Here is a 23,638-nt window from a genome sequence, read left to right on the forward strand (position 1 = left end):
CTTCGTGTCACATCCCTCTCCATCTGCTCTCTGGGCCCGGGAATGCCTGGCTTCATCCTCTGCGGACGCCAGCAGACAAGGGAGAGCCTGCAGTCTCTGCGGTAAGAGCTGTGTGCTGGGAAGGGGGCTCACCAAATCCCCTTCCCTGGAGCAGTCAGGAATGGGCCAGGACGTGGTGTGAGGTCCCCACCCCTGGGAAGGGGCTCACAGGGAAGGCAGCACAGCCACACACGGCCCTCCTAACTTCCCACTTCCTCTAGGACTCTGTGTTGTTTCTCGTCTCTTGGGTGAGAGAGGAGAAAGGCAGGCAGGCAAGATAAACAGAAGGCGAAGACACACAGCTGCTGCCCAGTTATCTAGGGGTGTTGTAAAAGTGTCTGTGACGGCAAAGGGGGCCTTCTGCCCTCCCTCCTGCCCTGGCCAACCCGTGGAGTGCAGTGGGTCCAGCTGGCTCTGCTCGAAGTGTGACCCCTGGCTCTGACTCTTCCCCCTCTTGGATAGCTGGTTGGTGCCTGCAGAACAGGGGGGCAGGAACCTCCAGGGATTAGAACTGCTTTGAGAGCAGGAAACAGTGATGTCCGGTCCCCCACCTCTGAGGGCAGTTTCTGGTGGGCAGGGGTTAAGACCAGGAAGAGGCCCACATCCCAGGGGAGCTGCTTATCTATAAGTCACACTGGCAAGGGCAGAATAAGCAGCAGATGAAAGGAAAACACATGGCAAAGACGCAGGCCAGATGCCCTTTATACCACAGGCTCTCTTGGTGTGCGGGGTCTGAGGGCCAGAGAGCCCCAGGGATGGGACTCACTTCTCTCTTCGAAGCTGAAGCAGCAGGCAGGACAGGGCTTCTGGGTGCTCTGTGGGGGAGAGGCAGAGGCTGTTCAGGGAATGCTTAATTCCAGGAAGGAATCCTGGCCCCTCTCCCATCCCTCAACCAACAGGCACTGGAAAAGCAAGGACAGTCTCCACAGCAGCCAGGAAGAAGCCCCCACCCTATACCAAGTCCCTGGGGGCCAGGCCCAGCTCAGAGCTAGCCCACAGGGGGCCTGCAGGACCCATCTAGTGTCAGAATGCCTGAGGGAGCTTGCCCTTCTGCACCCTGGTAGGCACGGAACAGTGGATCCGGGCTCAGCCCAGGAGGCAAGGGGGCTCGGCCTGTCCCAGCTGGACTAGGGGTATCCTCTCCCCCATGCTCCCAACCCACAGCCTACTCACCCTTGTATTTGAGGTGCTGCAGGATGGGGATGATGGTTTCCAGGGGGATGTTGTGGGCCAAGAAGAGCTGCCAGGCGCAATACTGCTCAAAGGTTTCCCAGTCCAGGCTCTGGACTGCAAGGGACAGAGAACAGCTGTCTGTCTGTCTGTCTGTCTCTCCCTCACACACACGGCTAACCTATGACTATCAGCATCCTACACAGGAATGGACAGAAGTAGGGATAGTGACCCTTTCCCTTCCCACTCAAGGCTCATCTCCAGTCCTCCATGGTTTCCATATCCCCATCAGCCCGGAGGCTGGCAAAGGTGTCCATCCTTTTCTACACCATACAGCAAGAGACAGAGATTCAGAGAGACGCTGCCCAAGACCAGACAGCAGCTGGTCTGAACTCCCAGGTCCAGAACCAGCTTGCCCAAATCAGGAAAATGTGCAGGGCTGACACCCCATCTCCTCTCCCAGGTCCCTAAGAGGCTTGGTCACTTACTGAGGATGTTGAGGACAGAGTCTTTTCGGAACATGACCAAGTTCCCCATCATCACATGGCAGACCAGCTCCTGGAGCTGAAGAGGAGGACGGGGAGGAAGAGGAAGGCAGAACCCATTAGTTCTAAGAGGCCAGGAAGCTAGCATGGGGAGAAGTAGGAGGGTTCCTGAAGGGAAAAGTCAGAGGAAGTGAAAGGCTGGTTTAAAGGGACGGGAAGACAGGGCACTGGCAAAGTAGCAACAGGCTAGAGCAGGAGCAGCAGGGCTGTTGGAGCCCCCACACCCCCACACCCCCACACCTTCTCTCCCTGGCCTTAGTCTGGGCCTGAGGAGGGAAGGAGGCTGGGAAACTGTGCTCTGGATGAGGTGTGGGCGGTGAAGGCAGGGACTCCTGAGTGCCTAGCTCTCTCTGTTGTTAAGTGGGGCTGAGTGGACGGGGGGACATAAATGAATCCCAGCAATGACAGATTGTGGTGACCCATGGACTATGGCAGGTCTGACCATTTACATTCTGAGCCAACAGGAAGGCCACTTGAAAACTTCAGGACAACTTCCTCAGCTCTCCCTGTGGGAACAAGAGTGCCCCCAAGAATACAGGGCACTCCAGGCAGGGTCGGCCTGCCCCAAGACTGCCTCCCCTAGGCTCCACTTTCCCTCCTAGTGCCATGGCCTACACGGGGCACAACTGTACTAGGAGGCAGGGCAGACCCTCCCTGGGGCGTCAGAGCTCTGTGCCCACCTGTGCAGAGTCAATAACAGCCACAATCATGTTTAGCAGCTCCCCGCTCCTCAAGGTCTCATCTGGAAACTAGAGAGAAAAAGAGAGGAGGAGTAGGGCGAGGCCGGCGTGGCCCCTGGCTATCACCTCCTAACCAATCCCCTACTTCCTTATCTGACCCAGCCAGACATGGCCCTTCAATCCCTGAGCAGAGGTCTGATAGCCACAAAGATGGGATTCTAACCCAGGTTTGGTACGTATGCACCCCAGACTGTTTGTGGGGGCGCCGTGTGTGTAAGGAAAGCAACGGGAGCAGAGAGAGAAGCCAGAGCTGAAAGGGTCTGTTGGGAGGGGCATCAGAACACTGTCTGCATCCCTGGCAGCAAAAACATCCAGTCTATGCTGACCCTCTGGCAAGGAAGAGAAGGAACAGTGTGGGTGTCCGGGGCGTGTGAGCGATGGGTGTAAGGGGGGGCTGCGTGTTGAGGGAGGCGGCGAGGAGGGAAGTGCCTGGTTGGCACCTGCCCCCCTCCTGTGCTCAGCCAAGATCACAGTTCCCCTTCATGCCCACACCCTGAGCCCTCATTTCCCATTTCCTGGGAACTTTCACCAGCAGGAGGAAGAGCTGGTACCTCCTCCTCTGTCCCAGTTCCTAGAGAAAACTGCGAGTAAACCAGGGAAATGAAAGTGATTCTGCAGACGTCCTGGGCTTTGGGAACCGTTAGAGAATGTAAGGGTTAGCCAGCAGGGGGCCGGAGGGCTTAGGAGAGATGCACCTGGCTCTGGTTCAGGAAGCCTGTCCTGGGTCCAGATGACAGCACCAAAGCTGAGAAACCCAGTATAAAGGGACAGACCCCAACTCAAAGCACATTTAAACAAAAGGACAGGGATTCTAGGAGTTTTAGACATTTTCAACCTTCGATAAGGAGAAAGAAAAGGACAGCTGTGGTAGGGGAAGCAATGGCTTATCAAGCTTTGTGGGGGTGGGCGAGGTTGAATCAGGGTTGTGTGTGCCATACTTGAGAACAGAGGGCATGGTCTTCTGGGAGCCCCTGCACTGTTAACCACAGCCCTCAGCACAGGGGGACCGGAGGGACTGACCTCTGTGTAGATGGAAGGCGTGAGGTGGCACAGCAGCCGTACATCATCCTCCTGGCAGGCCTTCATGTCCATCATCAGGCAGGTGTGCAGGTCACCCAGCTGGGTGGCCTGGGCGAATGACTCATACAAGTTCATCTTTCCTGCGGCGGCTTTGCTGCAAGACCAGTTGGGCCTAAGCTAGCAGATGGACCCCCAGCGCCCACCTTCATTTTTTTTTTCAAAAGGTTTTTGCTGTAGGGCACGTGCGCTTGCCAGAAAGACAGAGAGACAGAAAGCAAGAAATCACCCCCCGGGGGATGGCCACACCACAATTCCTTCTCCTCCATTCTCCTCTTGGGATCTTAGGCATGCACGCACATGCCACTGGCTCTGGGACTCGAACTGTGGTCGACCATGTGGGAGTCCAGTGACATAAGCCAAATGCTGGTCTTCCCAGCACCCACCTTTAAACACTACTGGAGTAGGCTCTAACCTGGAACCACTTTGTCTGCTCTAGATGCTCTGTACTAATCTGCCTCTGCTGCTCCCCTGCCTTCCCTCAGGGACTGATAAGTGATAGGAACATGGGGACTCTTCTTTCTCCTCTTGGTTCAACAGTGACTCCAGACAGGGCTCTGGCCACAGTCACGGAAGCTGCTGGCTAATGAGAGGCAAGGAGAGGGAGAGACAGGTCAGGTTAGAAAACGCTTTTTCTGCTGCTTTCAGGGCTAGAGCCATGAGAGTACTAACAGCTCAGTTATATACACAATTCAATGGCCTATGGGCCTAAATGTAAGAACTAAAACCATACAACTCTTGGAAGAAAACATTAAGAGGAGTAAATCTTCATTTCATAAAAAACACAAGTGACAAAAGAAAAAAAGTTAGGGACAGGTAGGTGGTATGGTGGTTAAGGCAGCTGGACTCCCATATAGCTGACCACAGTTTGAGTCCTGAATCTGGAGGCTTGCATTCTCACTTTCTTTCTCTCTCTCTGGTCAACTTCAAAAATAAAAAATAAAAAATAATGACAATAAATAAAATTAAATAAAAAATAATTCTTTATAATAAAAGAAAAAAGGAACCAGCAGGTGACGTGGTGGTTAATGGTACTGGACTCCCACACGGCCAACTGTGGTTCAAGTCCTAGATCTGGTGGCTTGCTTTTTTTCTTTCTCTTTGTCCCTCTCTGGTCAAATGAAATAAACAGATAAATAAAGTTAACTAAAATAACTCTTAAAAAGAAAAAAAAAACAAATTAAATGTCATAAAAAATTAACATTTTGGTGGCCAGCAGGTGGCGTGGTGGTTGGGATACTGGGCTCTCACATGACCAACCATGGTTTGACTCCCAGACCTGGTGGCTTGCTTTTGCACTTTCTCTGTCTCTCTCTCTGGTGAGTGCATGTGCCCTGAGCAAATTAAAAAATAATAATGATAAATTAATTATTTTTTTTAAAAATTAGTACTTTTGTGTTTCAAAGGATGTCATCAAAAACAGTCAAAAGACAACCTACAGAATAAGAAAATTTTTGCAATCCCTATATTTAAAAATGAGACTTGTGGAGCCAGCAGGTGGTGTGACGGTTGAGGTGTTGGACTCCCACATGGCTGACCGATATTTGAATCCTGAAACTGGCAGCTCGCTTTCTCATGTTCCCTCTGTCTGTCTCTGTTTATCCCTGGTGAGTGCATATGCTCTGTAGCAAATTAAAAATAATAATAATACAGGACCAACAACTGGTGTAATAGCTATGTCGCTGAACTCCCATGTAGTCGATCATGGTTTGAGTCCTGGATCTGGTGGCTCAAATTCATGCCAGGCACATGTGTGTGCACGCCTAAGATACCGAGAGGAGAATGGAAGAGAAGGGATTGCGACGTGGTCATCTCCCTCGGGAGTTGATTTCTCGCTTTGTCTCTCTGTCTCTCTCTCTCTTTCTGGGGAGTGCACACACCCTATAGCAAAAACCTCTCCCCCCCCAAAAAAAATTAAAATTAAAAAAAACATTTAACTTTATTATCATTGTTCTTTAAATTTTTTTCTACAGAGAGAGACAGAGACAGAGAAAGTGAGAAAGTAAGCCACCAGGTCTGGGACTTGAACTGTAGCTGGCCATGTGGGAATCCAGTACTTTTAACCATGATGCCACCTGCTGGACCCAGTAACTTTTAAAAATAATTTTATTTATTCATTCACTTATTTTTTAATTTGACCAGAGAATGAGAGAAAGTGAGAAAAGAAACCACCAGGGTTGGGACTTGAACTGTGGTTGGCCATGTGAGAGGGGCCACACAACTTACCACTGCTCCCCCCGCCAATAAAATTATTTTTAAAAAATAAATAAGAGTCCAGCAGGTGGCATGACAGTTAAGGTGGCTGGAATCCCACATGGCTGACCACGGTTTGAGTCCCAGATCTGAAGCTTGCTTTCTCACTTTCCCTCTCTCTTTCTCTCTCACTCTGTCCCTCTCTGGTCAAATTAGATGATAATAATAATAATAATAAAGTTAAATAATTCTTTAAATAGAATAAAATAAAATGAGACTTGTATGTAGACTACATAAGAAGTCTCAAAAGTCAATCACAGGGGCTATATGGTAGGACAGTGGCAAAGCACACTAGAGGACTCACTCTAAAAGGCTGACCCATATAGAAAGGTCCCACCCAGGCTTGTATCTAGAGACCTCTCTGAGTATGTCAGGCATGCGTGTGCCCATGATCAAGGCTGGCTAAAACTTAACGTAGAGCATGGCATCATCCCTCTTTTGGGGGTGCTTTCTCTCTTTCTTTCATGAAGAAAATTAATTATAAAAAAAACCAACACATTTAGGGATCAGCAGGTAGCATGATGGTTAAGGCACTGGACACTCCCACATGACTGACTACGGTTCAAGTCTTGGACCTGGTGGCTTGCTTTCTCACTTTCCCTCTTTCTCTCTCTGTGTTTCTCTCTGGTCAAATTAAAATAAATGAATGAATAAATAAAATGGAATATTCTCTAAAAAAAAAAAACATATTTATTTATTTGAGAGAGATTTTTGCTATTGGGGATGTGCACTTGCTGGAGACACACACAGAAAGCAAGATATCGCTCCCTGAGGGCATGGCCATATCGCAATCCCTTCTCTTCCATTCTCTTGGGAATTTTTTTTTTTTTTTTTGAGAGGTTTTCACTATAGGGCACTTGCGGTCGCCAGACAGAGAAAGACATAGAGACAGAAAGCAAGAAATCACCCCCCAGGGGGGATGGTCACGCCGCAATCCCTTCTCCTCTAGGGATCTTGGGCACGCACGCACATGTGTCCAGCGTGAGTTCTAAGCCACCAGGTCCGGGACATGAACCGTGGTCGACTACATGGGAGTCCAGCGACATAGCCATTACGCTAACTGCTGGTTCCTCTCCTCTTGGGATTTTAGGCATGCACACATATGTGCCCAGTGTGAGGTTTTATTTTTTTTTTTGGAGAGGTTTTTGCTATAGGGCGCCGTGCGCTCGCCAGACAGAGAGAGACAGAGAGATAGAAAGCGAGAAATCACCCCCCTGGGGGGATGGCCACACCACAATCCCTTCTCCTCCATTCTCCTCTTGGGATCTTGGGCACGCACGCACATGTGCCTGGCGTGAGTTTAAGCCACCAGGTCCGGGACTCGAACTGTGGTTGACTACGTGGGAGTCCAGCGTATTAGCCATTACGCTAACTGCTGGTCCCCCCAGTGTGAGTTTTAAGTTGTTGGGTCTGGGACTAAAACTGTGGTCAACCATGAGGGAGTCCAGTGCCCTAACCACCATATCACCTGCTGGCCCAAAACTTTTTGTTTTCTTTTAGACGCTCAATACTTGCTTTGTTTTGTTTCGTTTTGTTTTTGGAGAGATTTTTGCTATAGGGTGCCTGTGCTTGCCAGAAAGAGAGACAGACAGAAAGCGAGAAATTACCCCCCAGGAGGGATGGCCATGCCACAATCCTTTCTCCTCCATTCTCCTCTTGGGATCTTGGGCACGCACGCACATGTGCCTGGCGTGAGTTTAAGCCACTGTGTCCAGGACTCGAACCATGGTCAACTACATGGGCGTACAGTGACATAGCCATTATGCCACTGCTGGTCCTGAGCGCTTAATATTTTTCTGTAATACAGCTTAGCCTCAATATAAACTTGGGGACCAAGAATGATGGCCACTAAATGGGACCATTAATTGGAACACTATCTTACAGCTGGATTTGCTAGGCAGAAGACAATAGAAGTGGCTTGAAGTCCCATATGTACAGGCCTTTATGGCCCTTTATCATAAAGACCCTTCTCTTGGCCAGACAGTAGTGCAGTGGTGAATCTGTCTGAGCAATCTCACGTGGAAAGGTCCCTGGTTCAAGTCCCAGAGACCTCCCTGAGTATGCTGGACACATGCATGCTGACTGGCTGAAGGTGGGGGTGGTGGTCACAGGGCCAATTCCCTATTGAGAGTGCTGTCTCTCTCTCTCATTGAAAATAAATAAATAAAAGACCTTTCCCTTTATATGAAAGTCAACCAAATCCCTTCACTAAGGCCTCACCAAATGTGGATATAACAAGAGTTTTGTTATAAACCCTGAAGGGACTCCCCCTTCATACTGCTTCTCACCTTCTTCACAGCTATGTCCACCCCAAAGCGAACAGCAGGACTAGATAATCAGCCCTTTGGCTCACATAATCAAAGTGGGACCCTCTACCCCCTCAGGAAATAGCTGGACAAGAGGACTCAGAGTCCAAGTCTCCTTCGCTATTACTGATATTCAACAATGCAAAGAAAAGTTGAACAAATATTCTGAAGACTTCAGTAAGTTTTACTGATGGGTTCCGGCTACCTGCTGTAGCCCTATTGAGAAAGAATGAATTTTAACAGAAGATGCTGCATTTGTTAGGATCCCACAAGGAAATTTTCCAGGAAGAGTCTGTCCCCAAGACTGACCCTGAATGGGATTATAACACCCCAATGTGGATAAACCAGAGAACTAAGTTCTTAGAGGCTCTCTTGGCAGGAATGAGACATGGGTTACAAAAGCCTGTAAGTTATAGGGGCTGGTAGGTGGCATAGTGGTTGAGGATGCTGGACTCCCACATGGCTGACCACAGTTCAAGTCCTGGATCTGGTGGCTTGCTTTCTCACTTTCCCTCTTTCTCTCTCACTCTGTCCCTCTCTGGTCAAATAAAAATAAATAAAGTTAAATAAAAATAATTCTTAAAAAAAAAAAAAACAGCCTGTAAATTATGAGAAACTAAGAGCAATCGTATAGAAAAAGATGAAAACCCAGCTGCCTTCTATGATAGGTGAGAGATTTAGAAAATATGCTAATCTGGACCCTACTTCTCTAGCAGGGGGGGCTCTTTTTTTTTTTTTTTTTGAGAGATTTTCACTATAGGGTACGTGTGCTCGCCAGACAGACAGAGAGAGACATAGAGACAGAAGGTGAGAAAGCACCCCCCAAGGGGGATGGTCACACCGCAATCCCTTCTCCTCCATTCTCCTCTCGGGATCTTGGGCACGTGCACACACGCGCCCGGCGTAAGTTAGAAGGGGGGGCTCTTTTAGGACAGTAATTCCACTAGCCAATCTGCCTCAGATATCAGATGAAAACTCCAAAAGCTACAAAGGAAGCCCAAACCCATCAGTCTCTGCTATTTAACATTGCCTTTATGGCATTTAATAATTGGGATCTTGAGAAGGGAAAAAAAGGGAAAGAGAACAAAACAAAGAAAAACAAGACAGGTTTATGGCTATCGCAATCAGCAAAGCACTCGATAACCACAAACCATCCAAAAGTTTAGCCCAAAACCAGAAAGATATGCAGATTCCTGCTTCAAGTGCAAGAGATTAGACGTTGGGTGAGAGACTATACCCAGCCACCTCCTGGGCTTTGCCTTCAATGCCGTGAAATGGGAAATGATCCTTGGCACTGGAGGGTCGAAAGCCTGCTCTCTCAAAGTGGGGAATGGCAGCCAATATAAACACCTTTTAAAGTAAACTACTAAAAAAATAACCCATTAAAAATGGAAAAGGAGGGGACCAGCAGTTAGCGTAATGGCTATGTCGCTGGACTCCCATGTAGTCGACCGTAGTTCGCGTCCCGGACCCAGTGGCTTAAAACTCACGCCGGGCGCATGTGCGTGCGTGCCCAAGATCCCAAGAGGAGAACGGATTGTGGCGTGGCCATCCCCCCGGGGGGTGATTTCTTGCTTTCTGTCTGTCTCTCTCTGTCTGGTGAGCACACGCACCCTATAGTGAAAACCTCTCAAAAAAAACAAAACGGAAAAGGATTTGAATAAATATATCTCCAAAGATATACAAATGACTAATAAGCATGGAAAAAGAGCAACATCATTAGCCATCAGGAAAATGCAAATCAAAAACACACACTATGTCACATCCACTAGGATGGCTGTAACCAAATAGCAAGACAATAACAAGTGTTGGGGAGCATGTGGGGAAATCAGAACTCTGACATATTCCTTGTGGGAATCTAAAATAGTTAAAACCACTTTGGAAAACAGTTTGGCAGTTTCTCACTAATGTAAAGCAGAGTTACTGACTGGTCAATGACTCTGCACTGGACGAAGTGCAGTGGTTAAGCACTGCACAGAGAAACCAGGTCCCACCTGGCTGACCAGGGTTCAAGATCTGGTCCTGTTGGCTTGAAAAACATGCTGGAGGCATATGTGTTTGTGCCCAGGATCCTGATGGATTAAAGAACTGGAGCAATGAAGACTGTAGAGTGACCAGGGATGGGGTGCTTTCCCTCTCCCCTGTGCTTCCTTTTTCCTTCCCCCTCTCTTGTGCTAGGGTACACACCCTCTGGCATTTAAAAGAAAAAAAAAAAAAAAGCTACTGTGTGAGCCAACAATGCCACTCTAAGGTATATCCCCAAACTGAAAACAAGTTTTCATGTTCATAGCAGCTCCATTCTCAATAGCTAAAATGTTGACACAACCCCAAAGATCTACTGATAGACAAAGATAAACAAAAGGTGGTTTTTTTTTTTTTTGAGACATTTTTGCTATAGGGTGTGTATGCTTGCCAAAGAGACAGAGAGACAGAAAGTGAGAAATCCACCCCAAAAGGAACTGGCCATGCTGCAATCCCTTCACTTCCATTCTCCTCTTGGGATTTTGGGCACACACGCACGCACACACACCCGCTATGAGTTTGAAGCTTCTGGGTCTGGAACTTGAACTGTGGTTGACCACATGGGAGTCCAGCAACATAAACATTACATCAGCAACATAAACATTATACCAGGAACATAAACATTACACCATCTGCTGGTCCCAAAATGTGGTGTTTCTATACATTGGGGTGTTATTTTGCTATAAAAAGGAATGAAGAATCGATACATATTACAATATAGATGAACTTTAAAAACATTACACTAAGTGAAAAAAACACGTTACTAAAGGTCACACATTGTATGATTCCATCTATGATAGAGGAAGGTCCAAAAGTAAATTCATAGAGACAGAAAAGCAGACAGATGGTTGCAAAGGGACGGGTGAAGGAGAGAATAAAAAAGTGACTGCTGGGGCCAGCAGGTGGTGTAGTGGTTATAGCGTTAGATTCCCACATGGCCAACCAAGGTTCGAGTCCCAGACCTGGCAGCTTGAAACTCACACTGGATATGTGTGTGTGCATACCCAAAATCCCAGGAAGAGAATGGAGCTTCGGGATGTCTGTAGCATGGCCATCCCCCTGGGGGGCGATTTCTCACTTCCTCTGTCTCTTTCCTTCCCAGTGAGCACACACACCCTATGACAAAAATCTTAATAATAATAATAATAAAAAGTGATTGCTAATGGGTACAAGGTTTCTTTTGGAAGTGATAACAATGTTAAATTAGACAGTGTCATACAACTTTGTGAATATACTAAAAACATTGATGTGTACCCTTTAAAAGGGTCAATTTTATGGTATGTGAATTTTATCTCGATAACATGAAAGACCCTCGTGATGGTAGCCAAGGGTGGAGGAGTCAGTACAGAAGAGAGGCTCTCCATGATGCTTCCTAACGTCTTCAAAAGCATGGAACCATACCCACCTGGCCCTCAGGTAGTAGAGCAGGTGGTAGCCAATCTTGGGTTGCTTCTGATAGAGCTCGGAGAGAAGGTCCAACAGCAGAGAGAAGCTGCTGTTGTCTTCCTGCATCTGGCACAGGTTCCTGGGGGTGCAGGGGGAGGGGCACTTTACCTAGGGCAGACTCTCCCATGAAGCTTCTGGGTGGCACGGGCTGTCCATGCCCATTGTATATCTCCTCCTTCCTGGAAAGGGCATCCCAGGACCCCAGGAAAGTAGTGTATGTCAGAGAAGATGAGGCAGAGCAGTACTACCTAAAAGCTGAGGACTTACCTAAATATTAGGTAGAGGGGCTTCCCTACAGACTCTTCCAGAGACCTATAGGAGGAGAGTTATATGTGAGAATCCATGTGAGGGGAGGAGGGTAGACTGCAGGCAGAGTAATGGAAAACCAGCTTGAAACTATGTCAGCTTCCTTTCCTACCCCAGAGACAAACTTCCTGCTGCCCCAGGGACTTGGTGACAGAGAAAATAGGCTCTTAACATGGAACCACAGTCTGAGGCTGCCATCATCACTGAATCTGAGACTCTGCCCGTCAGGGAGAGTCAGCCCAGGCTGGGGTCCAATCCCACCCAAGGCAGCAAAAGCCAAGGCTGCTGGGCCCAGCAGCAGGGGCTGGAAGCACAGGGAGGGGCTGCTGTCCACTGCCCCAGTACACATGGTGTTCAGCAGACAGAAAGAAACCCTTGTTAAAAAAATCAGCACATGGGAGAATAAAAGCATCTAGTGAACAGATTATTTTTCTCAAGCCCATAGCGAGGTGCCTCCTGGATTTGGGCTGAAAGAGCACACTCTGGCTCCTGAGGCCCAGGGATCAGGGAAAATGAGCCTTACTCCTCAGTGATCTCCTCGGGCAGCACCTCCCCTCGGAAGTGGGCCTTGAAGAGTTCTTGCAGGCAGGAAGCAAGGACAGACAGCTGCTCCGAATCGAAGTCTTCCTGGGTGGTGAGGTGAGGGAGAGGTATCACTACCTAGACCCAAGCCTTTATGCTTCTACCACCTCAGAGCCTCTGACATCTCCTTCCACCTCCAGGATCAGCTCCCTCACCCCTCTTAGGACCCATCTGGGGGAGAGGCAGCGGGAGCCAGCTTCCCTAGGAGACATCTGTTGGGGAGCTCAAAGCTGCCGCACTGCTCTGCTTCCTCCCTGAGGGACTGGGTTCCTCCTCACCTCCAGGACTTGGTCCACGATTTCCTGCATGACCTCACACTGGGCCTCTGTATCACTGCGGTATAGGGTGAGAGGAAATCCCGGGGATGTAAACGATAGCAGAGGGCACACACCCAGAGCAGCACGCACAAGCACACACATGCTCACAGACAAAACGAGAGAGCACTGTATAAAGTCCTGCCTTGGGTGGGGGGCTTTAGGACAGAATTTGGAGCTCTTTGGGCAGAGGCCCAAAGAAAAGGGAAATCCCCATCAATCCCGCTTCCAGGTCTCTTCTCCCCAGAATCTGTGGCATAGGAACCTGAGGTGTTGGGGAACAAGGCCTTCCCACTCCCAGCCCATGCTCCCCAATATTACCACAGAAGACATCACTCATGAAGCTGTGACCACCTCTGCCTCTCCAGGACCCCCCCCATTCCCTCAGCCTCTGCATCCATCCACACCCACTAGCACCAGGTGGAGCACCTGGGCTAGAGTGCTGAGGTTGAAAGCAGGGTCTAGACCCACCTCCCCTTCTGCAGCTGGAGTACTTTGTCCCTGAGGGACTCATCCAATTGGTCAAGGTACGGGGTGATATCAACTGGCTCCTCCACAACCGTCTCCTTGATAGGGTGGAATCGAAACTCTCTCTTCTTTCCTAAAGGGAAGGATTTAGGGAAGAAGTCAGTTTGTCCAGATGCCAGCAAAGGAGAGAGTCCCTCTGAATCCCCTGTCCCTTCTTCACATGCCCTTGGTGCCCTCCTTCTTACTTGATGCTGTGAGTGCCTGAGGATGCACATGTCCTAGCTCTTACAAGCAAACAGGACAGGGTTCTGCACCCCAGAGTTCCATCCAGTAGTCTAAAGTGAAAGACTACAGGGGCTGCTCCTGCAAACCAGTCCTCCTGGATTTGAGACAAGCCTGAGCTAACCCTTGCAACTAGCCTCACCTTTGCTGTTGAGATCCTCCTCGTCGTCACTGAAGGCAGCCTCTGCATTGTCATAGCAACTTTCATCCTTATCTGACATATGGTTGTCCATCTCCATGGAAACTGGCTCCTCAATTTTGACTTGGGAGTAAAGAAAGACAAGGCATTTGATGGCCTCCTGTGTCTTCTAATACGCCCCATGCTTCTGGGAAGGGGACATTGGAGGACATGTGGGAGAACAAGAAGTTTACGACCTACAGGGAATGATGACCCTAGGAGGACAAACCTCTTGTCCTCACAACCTTCCACAACTTGCAGGGGGATGCTGCCAGGAGTAAGAACAGCACACAACATGACGGCTATGCTCAGCTCAGGATTCATGAGTACAGTACAACTGAGCAAGTCCCAAGTGCTGTTTAACTGAAAACCAAGTTGAGAAGTACTGCTTGGCTGAAGCCCTTATCCTAAACCAAGAGAGAGAGAGTGTGTGTGTGTGCATGCACATGCACATTTGTGGTGGGTAAAAGACTTTCTAGAATCAGGAGCAAGATCTGAGTTCCAATATAACAACCTCTCATCAGGGGCTGGTGCCTAAGGCTGGGAACAGAGGAGACAGGCAAAGTTAAAGTGAGACAAACATCCCGTGAAAGCCTTCTCCCTGCTGAGGAGAGGTTAATAAGAGAAAAAATGAGTTAGGAAAAAAAGAAAGATGAATGAAAGTCAGATGAGAGTAGCTGGAGAGAGAGAGAATCAAGGGAGACAGGAGAAACATAAATATAAGAGCAACTGGGGAAGGAAAGCTGAGGTGAACAGTATCTCAAAGGTGGAAACTGCACAGGGACGACATCCTCAATAGGGCCAGTCTGAGAGCCTGGGATGTTGACACCCCTCTTGACACAGGTACTGGGATGGGAGGACATCATACCTTCTACGGGTGGGGAGGGAGAGCTGCAGAACTCAGGAAACTTCTCTCTCAGCATTGCCCGCAGCTCTTTATCCAATTTGGGGTTGTCAAACAGGGGAGCCAAGGGTCTAGTGGGGAACACGAATGAGTCAACATCAGTGCTCATTTCTTCTACCTTTTTTTTTTAATCATCAAGGGGTATGTGCACTTGCTAGAGAGAGAGAGAGAGAGACTCTCTTGTGCCACAATCCTTTCTCCTCCATTTCTCCATCTGTCAGGATGTGGGACACTCAGACACATACCCAGTGTGTTCAGTGTGTTTTTAAAGCTGCCAGAGCTGGGATTTGAACTGCAGTCAGCCATTGGAACCTAGATCCCAAAGCACCGTGCTTAACCACTGTGCAATAGGACCACTCGAGTGGTCCTTACTTCTAACTCAGAATGGAGTTAAAGCTGAGTCTAAGCTTACTCCATGTAACTGGGTCACACTTGGGTCCTGGGAAGGCATGTGAAGCCCTCTGCAAATATGATAGCAAGAAACAAAGAATCCTTCAAGTCAAGAGGAGAAGACCAAGCAGGCTGAGGCAGACTTTTCAGGCCTGCAGGGGTGGCACTGACAGTGGTATGGCAACGTTTGGATGTATCTGACCTGCTGGAGCCCGGACCTACTCATGAATGGTATAGCAACCCTTTCTCCCACTTCCCCACACAACAATTCCTTACGCCAAGACCCGTTTCTCCACAATGTGATTGAGGGAGGAAAAGACACCCTGCCGCACGTGGCCCTCCAGTGGTGGATAAAAGTTGGGAATGATCTGGAAGGGAAGGAGAGGAGAAAAGAGTGAGCACAGGACCCTCCACTAGTGTTCGGCGGAACGAGATCTAAGACACTGCCGTAGTTTGAGTAACACTGGGTGGCTACAGAGGAGGATGGCATGGTCCCGACTACTCCAGGCTGCTAAAATGGGCAACTCTTACTAGAGGTGGCTGCTTTCCAAGGAGACTAGATTCTTCCTTGAGTCACCATCCTATGGATATGAAATCCCACAGAAACATGGGAAGATCCAACAGGAGACAGTGGGAGTAAGGAAGGGAAGTATTCACCGGGTTAGGGGAAGGACCTGAGACCATTTTCCCCACAGTTGAAGGCACCAGGAAGACCCCTCCACTTAGGAGATCAGGGAGGACGTACTAAGCTCTGCTCATCTGGGAATGGGGAGAAAAAGGCTATGCACTTACGCGGCACATGAAGTCCAGGAGTGTGGCGGTGATGGCAGGGTGGGGCTTCATGGAGTGGTGCATGACCAGGATGGCTGGTTCTGGAGAATGTGGAATTAAAGGGTCCCCCCTGTCAGACAGTCTGTTTTGATCCCCACAAAACAGATATCGATATTCATGACTGGCTCTGGGGAGTGCTGTGTCTGTTCCCCTCCATTCCCACTGAGCAGACAGTCCCCCCAAACAGTGCTTAGCCCTCATCTCCCTTTTCGTCCCAGTATTCAGCTTGGAGAAGGGAGGCAGGAGAGGAGAAGCAGGATATGGTACAGCCTCTTCCTCTGCCTGGGCCCTCCCCACCCAAAGCCCAAGCATAAGGCTGTGGAGAGAAGGGGGTGGAGTGATTGCCAGGCCTCATCAAAGCAATTTTCCTTCTAGGTCAAGGGAGAAATGATGAGGAACAGCGGAACTGCTCCCAGATGAGTGGCCTCCACTCTGCGCTGCCCTGAGATTTATGACTGCTCTCTCTAGGACAAGGCAGTGGGGGCTCACGGGACAGGGAGGTGGCGCTGCCTGGTCTCAGTCACATACCTATGTTCATAATGCTATCCTTGTCTGGACTAAAGAACAGCCAGTCGTAAAACAAAGCCAGCTTGGCATTAGAGGCAGCAACATTGGACTGGAAAAGAGAGGGGGAAAAGAGGGCTAGTTTCATCCACCAGCTCCTTTCACTTCGGAGCCCACAACAGATTCCAGGGCCCACGTGGCTGCTCCCTCTATGAAGCTGCAGTTTCCTAGTGAAACAAGGTGGAACCCCCAGGGGTGACAGGCACCAAGTCTGTGTGGTGCATGTGCGGGAGTACCTGCGGGCTGGCCAACAAGGACAGGGCCTGGCCTGGCTTCATCATACAACCAGTAGGACACATCTGGGGTCCCACATGGGACAAAAAGTGGACATAGGAATCCACTGATCACCCCTGAGCAGGGAAACACTCAGACTGGCTTCTGGGCTGCCCTTGCTGGGCTCCCAGGCACATCCTTAAGTAAGAGACCCCCTCGTAACAACAGCCTGCCTGTCATTTGAGTTTGCACATTCCAAGAACCCAGTCAGATGGGGATGGGGAACCCTCTCAGAAGTCAAGGGGCGTCTGAGGACAGGTATTTTCCCACCCTAGGCACAGGGAGGACAAGGCCAGGAAGAAAATGGCTCGGTTACAGACTCACTATATCTGGAGAAGGAAAGCATCCAAAGTTGAAGTCAAAAGGCATGGAGGTGAGGGTCTAAAGAATGCAAACCCTGAATCTGAGAAAGGAACAATTCAGAGGAATAACCGTATGTGATCTCTGGAGGCAAAAAGAAAAAGGCAGGACGCCCCAGCAATCTAGGCTTTGGAGGTTGGCAATAAAGGGTTTATGTAAATGAACCTGTTCAACCCCAAACCAGATGGGAAATGATGAGTGTAAGCACATTTCTAGAGACATAAAGGGAGGCAGGGCAAAGACTGAGACAGTCAGGAGGGCTGGAATGGAAGAGGGGTCCTCAGGGGTCCTGGCCCTAAAGAGTCAGAAAGGGGCAGGGACATATGGGGAACATGACAGAAGAGCACCTTTTGCCACCCCATGTCCTCCACTGCAGGACCTAGCCCCTCACCGTGCATGTTGTCAGGAGCCAGCCAATGATGGCCCATCGGGGCAAGATATCTGAACTCAGCACTTCATTAGAAGGGTGGACCACCCCACAGATGTAGCGGATGAGGTCACAACGCAGAGACTGACTGTCTGGGGTTGACAGGTACTGGCGCTGGAACCAATCCTGGTATCGCTTTTGCTGACCAAACCGAACCTGGGGGGTGGGGGGAAATAAGTTGGACAAAGAAACTTGGAGGGTTCCTGGTCAGAAGAAAACAAGCACCATTCAACTTTAGGCTTGATCTAGACCTCCACTTCTTCCTATAGTTTAGTCATCAGCTCATCTCTCTCTCAAGCCTCCCTCATTTATGAAATTTCCTGATTTAAAAAATGCTGAAAAAGTCATGATGTATTTTTGCACAGAAAAACAGAAAAATACATGGGGTTGGCAGGTGGCGTGATGGTTAAGGCACTGGACTCCCACATGGCTGACCACAGTCTGAGTCCCGGACCTGGCAACTTGCTTTCTCACTTTCCTTCTCTCTGTCTCTCTATGGTCAACTTCAAAAAAATAAAATAAAACAATGAAATGAAGAAAATGAAATAATAATAAAAAAATAAGTCATGACTTTTCTGACAATCAGTATATTTAGTTTTTGGCTCCTTACTCCAGTACTGGTTGCGGATTCTCCAGTCATAAGCATAATCATTTCTCATTTTCTTGAGTCACAGCAAGAATGTTCCTTGAGAGTAAGAGCTGAGCCTGTTCAGCACTCAGCACTGACTGAGGGCTTCCTGCCACTGAACCACCTAACAGGACCACTGTCCAAGGCACAAACTCTCGGAACCTTCTTGCACCAAGTCCTTCCCCAAAACAAACACTAAATAAGGAGAAAGATCTGTTTTTCCTCTTCTTCTACTCCCCTATTGGTCAGAAGAAATCAACCAAACTAGAACAAAAAGGTAAAAAACAAAAACAAAAACAAACAAACAAAAAACCCCAGAAAGATATATCTAGACCAATGATATCCAGCAGAATTTTCTGCAATGGTGGTAGCTACTGAACATTTGAAATGTAGCTACTGCAACTGAGGTGATGATGAATTTTAAGTTAACTTCTTTTAAAAAAAATACTTCATTTTATTTATTCATTCATTTATTTTTATTTGACCAGAGACACACACACACACACACACACACACACACAGAGTGGGAAAGTGAGAAAGAAAGGTCTGGGACTCGAACCATGATCAGCCATGTGGGAGTGTCCAGCACCTTAACCACCATGCCACCTGCTGGTCCCCAAGTTAACTTAATTCTAACTTAAATTTAAACTGCAGCATGTGGCTAGTGGCAATCACACAGGACAGCACAGATCTTGATAATTCCCCTGTGTTACTTAGGAAATCAAAAGCTGGTTAAGAAAAGGTTCCTTAAAGCCAGATTTGTTGCAGAGGAAGTGTCTCATAGGTCTGCTAAAAAGATTCTTCCGTGGAGCTGGATGATGGTGTAGCAGTAAAGCACAAGGCTGGCCAACATAGGAGGGAAGGTTCCAATTTTGCATCTGAAGACCTCCCTGAGTACGCCGTGTACATGTGTGCCCACGACCTGGACTGGCTAAGGATGAGGGTAGATGGTGGCGTGAAGACCCTGCTGTCTATTTCTCTTGTTCATGGAAGAACTAAATACATAAAACTTAGACTCTTCCATTAGATTCTCTGGGAAAGCAGGATTCAGGAAGCTGAAAATTTAACACATTCCTTTAGCAATTCTATCTTAAATCAGCCATATTTGGAATCCCAACACCATAGCTCTCTTCCTGAGAGAGCTCAAGGTTCCTGGAGGAAGCGCAGATGCCCTAGAATGAACATGTTCACTCTACCCTTTTCTAGAACATCTCACACGTGTAAATGATACTCTTTGAATACACTGTTGGCTTAATGATTGCTTTAGAGACTGAATGCTTCACAAGAGCTGGAATATTCTTATTTAACATCATACCCTTGATGTACACAAAATACAGACCCAGAATGACAAAGCAAAACATCTAGCAGACAAGCCGATCAGCCACCCACAGTGACAGAGTAACAGAGCCTCTGACCGAAGTTCTCAAGAAGCCCAGTTGGCACCTGCAGCTCCTTATCCTGCTGCAGTAGGCTAGCTTACCCGGGAAGTCATGAAGAGGAGCTTAGTCTCCATGTCTGGGGTTAGACGACATGCTAGGAATTTTCGGGATGTTCTTGACTGAAGCAGCTGTAGGATACCTGAACCAAGTGTGGAAAAGAAGAAAACAGAGAGAAGTCTGAGAACCCAAAAGAATAGAAGGCAGGTACAGAAGACCAGTGGTCTTATGCTCATGGGGAAAGACATGACCAGGGAGGTCAAGCACACGTATATGTGGAGATTTCCACCAACATCTGTAAATTTGGGTCCAACCAAGCACCATCCATCCCTAGGATCCAGCTATATTAACTCCCTTCTCTTGCTAGCATTCCAGAGGCTCTGATCCACATTATTCCAGTTGGAACAAGTGGGAAAGTTAAAGGGAAAACATGGGAAACCTTATTGTCTCTTCCTCTTCCTGACGGCTCCATCACTGGGCTTGGGATCAACGTGATGGGGTGGTATGAGCATGAGATCTGAGTCAGAAAGACCTGAATCCAAATCCTGTTTCCATCACTTACTAGCTGTGTGGCCCTGGGAAAATTATTCAATCTCGTTGAGCCTCGGTTTCCTTATTTGTAAATGTGGAAAGTAAAAGACTCAGCTTACAGGGTTGTCCTAAGGATTAAATAAGTTAACGTTCATTTGTCTAACACAGAGAGGGCACTCAAAGGGACCAGCAGATGGAGTAATGGTTACATCACTGAACTTTCATGTAGTTAACCGTGGCTTGAGTCCAGAACCCGATGGCTTAAAACTCATGCTGGGTACATGTACGCCCAAAATCCTGAGAAGAGTAGAGGAGAAGGGACTGCAGCATCGTCATTCCCCTAGGGAGTGATTTCTCACTTTCTGTCTCTCTGGCAAGTGCACGTGCCCCATAGTAAAAATCTTCTTTAGAAAAAAGGAGAAAAAAAGAGAAGGCACTCAGAGCAACCTGACACATACTAGACATAAGTAGAGTACGAGACAGAAGGTTGGCACTGGTGCTTTCCTCTCTTTACTGATCTCGCAGGTTTGGACGGGTGTTTCCACACTGTGTGCATGCACACATACTATGTGTGTTGGAGATGGGATGGGGAGCAAAACTGCACCACACTGTTCAGACCATAGTGGGAAAGGGAAAGGGATATGAAAAGGACCTTTTCTGGGGAGGCATACAGATATTCTGCCCCCCACCACCCCAAAAGAGGATTTTGGCCAAATGGAATCCTTAGGATTTTGTTTTTGTTTCTGTTTTGCTGTAGGGCAAAATGATGAGAGGGAAAACAAGAAATAACCCCCCAGGGGGGATGACCATGTCACAATCCCTTCTCCTCTGTTCGCCTCCCAGGATGTTGGGCATACATGCACACGAGTCTGGCATGAGTTTCAAATCACTGGGTCTGGGACTTGAACCACGGTTGGGCAAGTGGAAGTTCAGCGACATAACCGCTAAGCCATATGCTGGCCCTGAATCCTTGGGATTAAAAGCAGATTGCTCCAAGGAAGGGGCCTTCTCTTGTAGGACTAATCCCAGGCCCTCTGCTGACTCAGTCTCACAAATTGACCTCTGATTCCTCTGACAGACTCAGTGAAGCTGTAAACTGGTCATTGGCTCACCTCCTGAGCCAAAGAGCTTCGAGGAAGGAAGGGGGAGGATTGTAGTTCTCTGTCTCACTTCTGCCTTAGAAGAAATGATAGCTGGAGTCCTGAATAGTGGTTGTCTAGGAACCACACAGATTGTTCTGTGCCTCTGCCATTCCCATATCCAGCTGCACTTGGCAAGGCCTGCCCTGTCCCAAGTTTTCTATATCTGACTGCCAAAAACCAACCTCCCACTTCTCAAGGGAGACTGCCCAGCCCCTTACTTACCTGTGAACTGAGGACTCAAGGCCTGAGGGTTATGGATAATATCTTTCCAAAGCAGTTCAAATTCTGGTATCCTAGCAACATTCTGAAGCAGTCTTACGAGGTCTCGGCCAATCATCAAACATTCCATAAACTTGATGGGAAGGGAGGGGAAGTGACAGGAAAGAGAATAAAAACATGGATTGTTTACCTGCTAGAGGGAGGACAAAGGAACAGCATGTTCTAGAAAGGGAAGGAAAGAGGGTCGAAGGGACTATATGATTTCTTCTGGAGCCAAGGGATTGGCTGCTAGCTGTCAGGGGAAGAGAGCTGGAAGCTGGGGGCTGCTATCAGGGGTGAGAGGTTCCTGGAAGTGCTGAAGCCTGCTGGCTTTCACATTAGTCTGCTGCCCTCTCCATCCAGAACTGTTCTAATCTGGTTCAAGGGGGATTCAGATTCCAAAAGGACAAGATTGGCAAATGGAGCCCCAGACACCCTACCTCAAAATGTATTCTGTCCAACAAAAGTCTGTATTCATGGAAATGATTTTTATCTGTACAATCCGAACATTACGCATTAGTGACACATGGCTGATGTGTAATAACTCGAGAGCTGAATTTTAAAGTTTTATCTAGTATTTTTAATAATTTAAGTAATTATTTATTACATTTTTATTTTATATTACTTATTTTTCAATTTGACAAGAGAGTGACACAAAGAGAAAGGGAAAGTGAGAAAGCAAGCCGTCAGGTCTAGGACTTGAATCACGGTCAGCCATGTAGGAGTCCAGCACCTCAATCACCACGCCACTTGTTGGTCCCTGGTTTTATCTAGTATTAAGTTCAATTTAAATAACCACATGTGGCCATTGGCTACGGATACCTTTAGGGAGACTTGATAATGGACAATTCATAAGCCTATGTGAGCATGGCAATAACCTAGGTGGATGGGTCGGGGGGTGATATACAGTGGGCACATAAGGACAGTATGTAACTGTGGCATACCACAGTGAAGCTGACCAGACAATCCCAGAGATGCCAGCCTAACTGGGAACATCTCTAGAAGTTAAAGATATTCTGCAATGATCTCCTTTTCACCTCCTCCTCTGTCTAAGAATGATGAAAAACAACCCCGTCTTGGACTGCCTCCATCTCTAATAAGGCATCTCTAGCGCAGGTACACAAAAGCTATCGAGATATCCAATCCTGGATAGCACTCCTCCATATTGTTTTGTTCTATTTGCTTACCCGTTCCCGAAGCAACGAGATGCAAAAATCCACTTCCTTTTGCCGCAGGGCTTGGAGCTGAGCGGTCCCGTGGTGGTCCACAATGAGGCGGAGGTATGTGTACACAGCCATGGCAATGAGGATGCTGCTCTTCAGTACCCATTCCCTGCAGGGAGGGAAGATGCTGGCACCTGTATACCCTGCCTAGACGAATTCACCCTCCCAACTCACCCTCAACTTGGCTCCAGTGCCTCAGAAACATTTAATGATTAGGGTCAAGAAGTGGCACAGCAGCAATGCAACAGGAATCACATGGGAAAGGTCCCGGGTTCACATGTCTGGATCTCCAAGCACACATGTGCCTATGATCAGGGTCAACTGAGACAGGGTAGAATGCAATGTGCAAACTTTTCAGGGGTACCTGTCTCTCTGTCTTCATGGATGAAATAAACAAATTTAAAAGAGAGAGAGAGAGAGAGAGAGAGAGAGAGAAAAGGTCTGATGATGAGACACTGGGCACAGGTTCCTTGGTGTTCTGCTTGCTCACTCATGCTGTTATTATCTAGCTTGGACTACTAACTGGCCAAGGTAGGGACAACTTTCTAAGTTCACTTTCAGGCACTCGATAAAGATAAATGCAGAAACATATCACAAAACTACGTAACTTCCAATAGAATAATTTGTTTGTTGACTCATTTATGTACTGACTGCCCACATGCCAACTAATGTGAAAGGCACTGGGAACAGAGATAAGCCACTTCTACTTGACATACGCTGTGAGGAAAGTTTTGTACATGTCCCTCGGTCAGTAGTTCTTGAGTGTTGACCAAGGACCTCCAGGATCCCAAGACCCTTTCAAGACCTTCTAGGGGCGTTAGGCTAGTTTTCAGACTACACCATGCTGGCCCTTCTATTGAGCTTAGCAGCCCACCATCCCACCAGCCTTTCCCTGGCTCGCTCTCGAGTCACTGACTCCACCCCCAAACAATGAGTCACTGGC

The 23,638-nt window shown here is 48.1% G+C and overlaps 1 protein-coding gene across 2 annotated transcripts in view; it reads right to left on the minus strand.

Annotated features, from left to right (window-relative positions):
- INTS3 (integrator complex subunit 3) overlaps nt 1–23,638 on the minus strand; it is a 54,389-nt gene that overhangs the window by 3,447 nt on the left and 27,304 nt on the right. For both annotated transcript variants that reach the window (XM_006159816.2, XM_006159815.3), the window contains exons 7-25: nt 22,660–22,804; nt 21,437–21,566; nt 19,586–19,683; nt 17,442–17,633; nt 16,382–16,469; nt 15,815–15,894; nt 15,299–15,390; nt 14,597–14,703; nt 13,693–13,812; nt 13,272–13,401; nt 12,765–12,819; nt 12,428–12,531; nt 11,866–11,910; nt 11,558–11,677; nt 3,515–3,668; nt 2,435–2,503; nt 1,698–1,773; nt 1,213–1,326; nt 806–854 (exon numbers count right to left, since the gene is read on the minus strand). In XM_006159816.2, the coding sequence (XP_006159878.1) occupies nt 806–854; nt 1,213–1,326; nt 1,698–1,773; nt 2,435–2,503; nt 3,515–3,668; nt 11,558–11,677; nt 11,866–11,910; nt 12,428–12,531; nt 12,765–12,819; nt 13,272–13,401; nt 13,693–13,812; nt 14,597–14,703; nt 15,299–15,390; nt 15,815–15,894; nt 16,382–16,469; nt 17,442–17,633; nt 19,586–19,683; nt 21,437–21,566; nt 22,660–22,804 (1,968 nt within the window). The remainder of the gene's footprint in view (nt 1–805; nt 855–1,212; nt 1,327–1,697; nt 1,774–2,434; nt 2,504–3,514; nt 3,669–11,557; nt 11,678–11,865; nt 11,911–12,427; nt 12,532–12,764; nt 12,820–13,271; nt 13,402–13,692; nt 13,813–14,596; nt 14,704–15,298; nt 15,391–15,814; nt 15,895–16,381; nt 16,470–17,441; nt 17,634–19,585; nt 19,684–21,436; nt 21,567–22,659; nt 22,805–23,638) is intronic.

The sequence above is a fragment of the Tupaia chinensis genome, unplaced genomic scaffold (assembly GCF_000334495.1).
Source record: "Tupaia chinensis unplaced genomic scaffold, TupChi_1.0 Scaffold000659_1, whole genome shotgun sequence".
In the NCBI taxonomy this organism is placed as follows: Eukaryota; Metazoa; Chordata; class Mammalia; order Scandentia; family Tupaiidae; genus Tupaia; species Tupaia belangeri.